Source organism: Mauremys mutica, unplaced genomic scaffold, assembly GCF_020497125.1.
Source record: "Mauremys mutica isolate MM-2020 ecotype Southern unplaced genomic scaffold, ASM2049712v1 000310F_np12_subseq_676658:720567_obj, whole genome shotgun sequence".
NCBI lineage: Eukaryota > Metazoa > Chordata > Testudines > Geoemydidae > Mauremys > Mauremys mutica.
Window position 1 is genome coordinate 1 of NW_025422907.1, and position 8,005 is coordinate 8,005.

At 54.4% G+C, this 8,005-nt stretch overlaps 1 protein-coding gene across 1 annotated transcript; it reads left to right on the forward strand.

The window, feature by feature from the left end:
- Positions 1 to 430: 430 nt before the first annotated feature.
- LOC123357119 (maestro heat-like repeat family member 5) lies at positions 431 to 4,703 on the forward strand (the record flags this gene model as incomplete). Its single annotated transcript, XM_045000435.1, has 7 exons — positions 431 to 568; positions 728 to 845; positions 1,377 to 1,520; positions 1,907 to 2,083; positions 2,817 to 2,972; positions 4,067 to 4,189; positions 4,578 to 4,703. Coding segments are annotated over 7 exons (982 nt in total), but the record flags the coding sequence as incomplete, so codon positions are not given.
- Between the last annotated feature and the right edge of the window lie 3,302 nt (positions 4,704 to 8,005).

The window sequence follows — 8,005 nt, forward strand, 5'->3', positions numbered from 1 at the left end:
AACCCCCTAAGGTAATGACTGAAAGGAAAAGGAAGAACAGATTTGTTCTGCTAATCACATGTGGGCTGTTCATGGCCATCATTGGTTCGGGTGCTATAGTTAGCCCAGGCTCGCTTACACCAACTAAGGATCTGGCCCCACATGCCCGCTTGAGCCTGTTACCTGTCACAGTAAAGAATCAAGTATTCAACCACATTGAGTGATGACACCAACCATCTTAAGAAGCTACAGTGTCACTAACTGGTTACAAACTCAATGAAACTGCAGTGTCGACAGGGCCCATTGGGCAGGGAAGCACCATGATATCACACTGGATCTATCCTCGGGGAAGCTAGCTCCTGCTGTCCATGCTGTGTGTGCCAGGGCGTGTGCAGCTTTGCCATGCTTGGGGCTGATCTCATTGCCTGACACTGGTATTTTTTGTCTTTAGCACGTCGGTGGAGGCTGTGAAGACTCTTTTTTCCATGCCCGGATACTGGAAGGAATTTGCCAGCATCCAATTTCAGCAGGGTTGGGACATGATAGCCTCACGATATTACTACTCGCAGGGTGTTGGCGTGATTGCAAGGTAGGAGCCCAAAGGTTCCTCTTCAGTGGGTCTCTCTTGGGACTGGGATTTCCGTGTGAAATGTTCCTCTGTTCCAGGCTGCCATCTCAGCCCAGCAACTAGAGAGGAACTCTCTCTCCCCTTTGATAACCACAAGGGACTTTCTGCTCCATGTTCCAGAGCCATGATTGAGTTTGAGAACCCTCAGCTCCCTGCCATCTTCAGAGAGGCCATCACCACTGTTCAAAGGGAGAAGGAGGAGGAGCAGAGAAATATCGCCATAACTTTCTGCACTGAGGTGAGATTCTTTACTTGACAGGCACAAGTGGGCTTTCTGGAGAGCAGCTCAGGCCAGTAAGCTCTGGGCACATTGTCAGCAGCTCAGCAGCCTACGGCCAGCTAGCTCCTCTCCGCACATGGATGGTGGTGGGGCATGGCACAGAGAGGGAGGGAGAGATAGGGTGAGATCGCTCCTGGCTGGATGTGCCTAGGTGGGATCATGTGACAAGAGGAGATGTTTCTCCGGTGCCCCAAGGCCATGCTTCTCTCCTCACCTTTTCCTGGGGTTCTGCTTTTCTTCTGCCCCAGGGGTCTATCCATGGCACTCAGTGGGGCCTGGAGATTCCCCTTTCCCTGGGGGTTTATTTGTGACTTGTGCATTAGTCTAAGTTCTGGGAATGAACCAACTGAAAGAGCAGCAACTGGCTCCCTACACACCGGAGATGTTGTATGGGAGTAAGTGGCCATTTGGTAAAGATGAGCGTCCAGGGAACAGATCCCACAGGAAGACCTCTGCTCCTCAACCCGATGTTGATTTGGCTCTTTCCAGTTTCTCCAGAGTCCTTCCATTGAGACAATAATGACAAAATCAGAGCTCCAGGCGCAGCTCATGGAATGGACCCAAGATAAAAACCCCATTGTACGTCGGCTCAGTCTGCGAGGCCTTGGCAGTATTGTGCTCCAGCCAGAAAAGGTGAGAGGCGTGGATTGCCCGGGGGACCGAGGAAGCCGATGTCTATCGAATAGCTCAGCAATGAGAGCGAGATCCCCACACAAGCCTTGTTGTTTAATGCACAGCACTCGAATGTTGGAGGTGCTTTACTGAGCAAATCAAGGCACGACGTGGTCCCTGCTCCCGTGAGCTGACCCCTGATTGCAGATGTGATGCAGTGGGGGAGGCGGGTGAGCAAAGACAAAGGTTACAGTGAGCAGCTGGCAGAGAGTGACAGGAGAATGACTTTGTGCCCCGTTGGGCGGCTGTGCCAGCCGTGGTGTCTCATAGGTTGGAGTGGGATAGGCCAGCATATGCCCCAGGCTGTCATCCAGGATAGTAATGAGCTGCCTTCTCCATTGCTGCAGGTGCACTCGTTACGGGCCCAGCTGCCAGCGATCATGGACATGTTCTGTGACACGGATAGAGGGCGTGTCATGGGGGCCATGCATCAAGCTGCAGACATCATCTACCTCCTGAATGCGGAGGGGCTTGGCTCCATCTCCCAGGACATTGCAGTCAGCCTTCGCCCCTTCATTGATGACGTAAGGCTGGGAAACACAGGAGAACCCCATTCCTCCCCCCCGCCTGTCTCTGGTGCCCTTGTCTCTCTCTCCCCATCCCCTTGTCTCCCACCCCTCAGCCCTGCCATGGAGCCTCCAAGGGGTGCCCCTGCCATGGGAGGGGAATCTCCTGCTCAGCCACCTCCCTGTCAGGGCTCTTTTCCGCAAACCTCAGCCTCAGCGCCATGCTCCCAGCCCCTGCTGCCGCCTGGCGTGGGGGAGAGGGGGCCTGGCACTGGGCAGACGACCAGCTGTCTGGAGAACACCGGCCCCCAAAGAGGTGGAGATTCCCAGCAGGAAAGAGGTGGGTCGGGAATGGCCCGGCTCTCAGGGGCACCGAGGAGCAAAAGAACTGCTGTGTTCTGTAGCAGCACCTCCCTGCAAGACTCCAGGAGCCGCTCCTCCCCTTCCCCAGACCGGTCTCCAGCAGCCTTCCCTCCCTCTCCCCTAAGCTTCTAGGGGTCTAGGATTCTGTGCTCTCCAGACAGAAATTGCGTCTAGGACACCATGGGGCTGCACGGCCCTGCACAGCGTCTCAGGCCCTGTTCTGCACAAGATGTCTATGGCGCTGGCCTGGTGGCCTCACAGCTCCCGCAACCCAAGTCAGTTAACACGGGGGAACCGGAGCAGCGTGCGGATTATGACTCTGTCGTGTTATGCTCTGATCCTGCCTGGCTTTAACTGGGCTTCCCCACTCCCTGTGTGTCATTGCCAGGAGAGGGACAGTGTGCGCTCCGCTGCCATTTTACTGCTTGGCAACGTGGTGAGCAGCGTGAAGGACCCAGACAAACCCATCGTGCAGCAGAAAATGATCCACTGCTTGCTCCCGCTGCTGCTGCACCTTGAAGACCGGGATGAGAGTGTGACACTGGTAAGTGCCACGGTCATTATTTCCTGAAGAGCAAAGAGCCAGAATCCCCTGGGGCCCCCACTCCATTAATGGCCAGAGCCCCTTGCCCAAGCAGAGTCTTCTCCTCCCTGCTTCACTCCATGCTGGAGCCCAGTGCCTCATCCATTCTCACAGCACACAGCACAATTGGGAAGAAAAGCCTTCTTCTGGGAAAGAGCCCTGACCCTCTCCTGCAAAGACGGGCCTCAGGCCTTTGGGCTGCTGCAGCCAAAGGTTCACAACAAGAGGCAGCAAAAGAAAAGGGAGCACAGATCTGTAAGTGCCCCTTCAGTTCAGGGAGCTGATATCTGCCCACAGCCTTCTGGAAAGTGGGTGCAACTGCCCTGACTTCTTCCCTGGAGCTCCTGAGAGAACTTCTCCAGGTCCCAGCTTCCCAGCATTCACCGGACGTTGCCCTCTGTTGTTGGGCCAACTGGGATGTGGAGGGAAGCCTGATCTGGGGCCCCTTTGGTCCGACTCTTTGGGATCCCAAAGCTGACTCACGCTCTCGTGCAGTCTCTTTGCACCTAAGGACTGAGCTGTGGAGATCTCTTATGAATCTTTCCAGGGCTGTCCACAGAGGGGCGCAGGGCCTGGGACAATACCCCCTACTCTGCCCTAAGCCCCAGCCCCACTCCATCCCTTCCCCCAAGTGCCACCCCACCTCTTCCCACCCCTGCTCCGCCCCCTGCCCCATCCCTATTCCTCCCCTCCCCCCAACCCCCACCCCCTCATTTCCCGAACGACGCTGGGCGCTGGCGAGGTGGGGCATAGCATAGTGGGACCGGGAGTACTGCGCCTGGCCCCAGCATGGCCCACGTCCTGCGTCCCCCTGAAGTGCGGGGCCCCCCCAAAGCGCAGGGCCCTGGTCAACCACCCCAAACCATCCAAAGACAGGACGGCTCTGGCTCGCTCCAGCCAATTCCCTCTCCTGAGCACACTCCTGTGTACAACAAATGACAGGAATCTCCTCCACTAGCAGGAAAAGCAGGAGAACAAGGGACGGGGAAGGTCCCATGTCCCCCAGACTGTCCCTCTCTCAGTGAGAACCCTCTTGGTCTCACCTTCTCTTGCAGAGATGCAAACTGACGCTCTTCCGCTGCGCAGTGTTTCTCAGGTGGGCTCATTTGAAGACGCTGTTCCGCACCATGGCCTGGGATGGCTCCACACAGCTCCGGAAGTGTGCCTGGAAGTGCTTGGTAGGTGAATTCCCTTTGCCTTGAGAGTGGTGACTGGGGACTTGAGGGAGACCTTTTTAACCCCACACCCTGAGTACCCATCCGCTTCCATCGGGTGGCAGGACTCTATTCCAGGCTCTCTGCTGGTTCATTTCTGCAGGAGTTACAATCCCTTCACATTTTTGAAATTTTTCTCCACAAGTGTCAGACCTGCAAACGTTTGTCTTTGAAAATGAAAGCTGAGGTTCTAGAGAACACAATAGTAACTCCAGAGAGGTGCTGCTGTGGCGCATGGGCTCATACTGGCTGTTGCCATGCCCTGGCTCTATGCTTTGGCTTCCCTGGACTAGTCGCTGTGGGAAGAACATGTCATTTGTATATTGTGCGTTTCTTCCTCCTTTCTTCCTAGATGCAGAACAACAAGAGCCACATCCCCAAATTCCTGTTCCACGCCTTAGAGTACCTGGAAAGCTCACAGACAACAATCAGACATTCTGCAGCCCTGTTCATTGGTAAGCAGAGCAACTTCACTTGAGCTTTTTTGACCTGCATCCTTCAAAGCCCTTTTCTAGACTGCTGCTCTGTTCCCTCCAACAGCCCCAGAATCCTGAAAGTAAGTGTGTGTGTGTGTGGGGGGGGCTTTAGACCTATTCCACCAATTCCCCTGAATCGGGCCCCGCGCCTAAGAGGGCCCTGCACCCAGTGAGGATCCCTTCCCTGGCTAGAGGCGTCTTTTTAATTTTTACTCACCTAGCGGCGCTCTGGGTCTTCGGCGGCACTTCGACAGTGGGTCCTTCAGTGCCGCCGAAGACCTGGAGCGAGTGAAGGACCCACCGCCGAAGTGCTGCCAAAGACCCAGAGCACCACCCGGTGAGTACAAGCCCCACGTGTTTTTTTATATATGTGGTTGTTGTTGTTGTTTTTTTGTCATCCTTGCCGGGGCCCCGTCGAAACTGTTTGAATTGGGCCCCGCACTGCCTAAAGCCGGCCCTCTGTGTGTGCGGGGGTGTGTGTGTGTGTGATAGAGAGAGAAAAAATTAACATGTCTTCCAAGATGAAGGGAGCAACTTAGCTCTATTGACCACACCAACTTCCCCTGCCCACAACAACTCTTTGGCTGCACCTAGGGGAAACCAGCATGATGTGAATTCAATCTCCTTTGGAAATCAGTCTATCAGTGACTTCTAGGCTTCTGATGCTTTATCTAATGTGCTTTGTGAACAGGTGTAAGGAATGTATTTAATTTCCCAAGGGCTGTCTTGGGAGAATGGCTGCATCTTTCGCAGTTTTAAGCAAAGGATTTGAAAAGTAATGAGATTCATTGTCTGTCTAGGAAATACTATCCACCATTACTGTGACTTGTTGTCTGAAACAGTGACTGAAGATGGCATCTCCCGCCTGTATGAAGGTAAGGAAATACCTCTGTGTATTTGTGCCTCTGTGGGAAGTACAGGGGTGCAGCACAGGGCCTGAAAACAGTTTGAATGTGTCCCTCTCTGTCTAAGGACAGTGTTTAAGGAAGAAAAATGGTTACATGAGCTTCCATCGAGGTGCCACAATGTGTGTACGGGAGCAGGGGAATTCCATCCCTAGCTCCTAGAATAGACGTAGCCTTAGAGCTGTTTGGGGAGACTGTCTTCATAGAGGTCAGAACGTCTCTAAAGGAAGGGCTGACAGAATTGAAAAGGGCTGTTGTTATTATTAAGGGCGATGATGATGATGACAATTACCCTCTGTAGGGAAAGATTCATCACTTGCCCTCCCTGGAATGGAGAGATTTCAGCCCAGGGAACCACTCAGAACTTGGTTATCAGCTCACAGGAACTCCCCTGAGTGCACATTGGAAACATCTTTCCCTGTGACCTCTTAAGGAATGAAGGCCCAGGGCCACACAGGATTTCAGTAGCCATTAGGAGTCTAAATCTCTCTGCAGATCTGTGCGTAAATGTTGGATCATTTAACACCTCTGCTGCTGTCACTTTTCTGTTCCATCCCAAGCAGAGTTGCTCCCACCTGCCTGTGTTTTAGCGTGTGGACGTGTGTATGCTGGGAGAGGGGGAAGTTACACACGGAATGGGGTCTCCTCTCTGTCCAGGGCTATTTTGGGAGTAGCTGAGTTGCTGTTTCTTGCCCCCAGACTCTTGGGTAGCTAATAGCATGTGGCAATGGCCATCTGAAGGGGAGGTTTCCTAGGCACCAGTCACATCAGCACCATGGGGCTTCCAACCCGTTTCCTCTTTGTTTCAGCTTTTCAGGAAGTGCCTTTGACATCTGACAGCACCACAGGGCACATCCTCAATAGGTATTACAAATGGCTGCAGAAGCTTGGAAATCTCGTGTCGGGTTCCGCATTCGACTAGGGAACCGGGACTGACACAGAAGACCCCTTTGTCCTGCTATGGTACGTACAACAGCATCTTTGGAACAGGGACTGAACAACGAGGTGGATATTGGCAGATGACAGACAATTGTGTAGGTCAGTGAGGCGTAGAGAAGACTTTGAAGAAGTTGAAAGAGATCTAATAAAGCCATGTGATGGGGCAGCACAATGGCAGATGAAACCCAGAGCTGACAAAGTCAGGGCCATACGCATGGAAAGCCCGGAGGTGAACGACTCCTACATATCGCTGGTGTCAGACACCAAAGCACAGACGGTTGGGCCCAGTGGCTGGAGCAGAGGTGGTGGGGCCTAGTGGAGGTCGAGCCGAGGGTTGGAGCTGGAGTGAGGAGCAGCTAGGGGCAGGGCCAGGGTGGGATTAATGATTCGCAGCCAACAGGAGCTGTAGGGGGCGGAGCCTACAGGCAAGAGCAGCTCATAGACTATCACTAGCAGGGTTGGAAGGGACCTCAGGAGGTCATCTAGTCCAACCCCCTCCTCAACGCAGGACCGATCCCCAACTAAATCCCCAAATGGCCGGGGGGGGGAGAGGAACGGCAGCGCGCGGAGCCGCCTCGCCCCACCCCAGCCAGGCAGAGCCGGCCCCGCTGGAACGCAGCACACAGGGGCTTTAGTGGCTGTACCACGGGGCCCCCCTTAGCCCTACTCCTTTCCTGAGTGCATCACTGCCCCACTTCTGCCCCAGCCCCACACACGGTTACAGGGCAGAACCCTGTAGCTGAGCTCTGAAATCTCTCTCACTGTAATGAAGTTACTGCAGAGTCAGGACAACCCCACCTTTGGGCTCCATGTCTGACATCTCTCCCCACTGCACAGAGCCCTACATTCACAGAGCTTCTCGCATGTGATTCCCTCAGTCATCAGAGCCAGGCGGAGAGAGGAGAAAGTCTCCCAGACTCCCTCTATCCATTGCCAGCCCACAGGGTAGCGGAGGTTGTGGGGGTTGGGTGCTCTCTTTACGCAATGCCAGCTCTCAGGGAAGTTACAAAGGAGCATTAGCAAAGTGCGGTGGTTTTGTGCTGTGGAAAACTACCCTGCTGGAAGGTTTTGTTCTTCTGATTTGTGTTCCTGCCCTTTCTCCCTCTTACAGACATCTAGAGGCTAACAGGAGCCAACCGAGCCCACCACTGATCACACCTCTTGGGAGACGGCAAAGCAGCTGCTGCATGGGAAGGAGGAGAGAGAAGAGGCAGAGCAGGATGTGCCGGGGTGCACCAGTCACACATAACCTCACAGTCTAGGCGGCGGAAGCCAAGCCCCTCCCCAGCCCTGCCGCACATGCTACAACTGGAGCACCAGTGTGACAGGGAGCAGCTCAGCTCGGTCTAGGCAGATGCCGAAAATGGAGGAGGCACATTGTAGGCTCCAGTCCAGAAGCAGCTGACGCCCCTGACTGCAGAGCCCCGAGGTGCTGAGACACAACCCCATCCCCGGGTGCC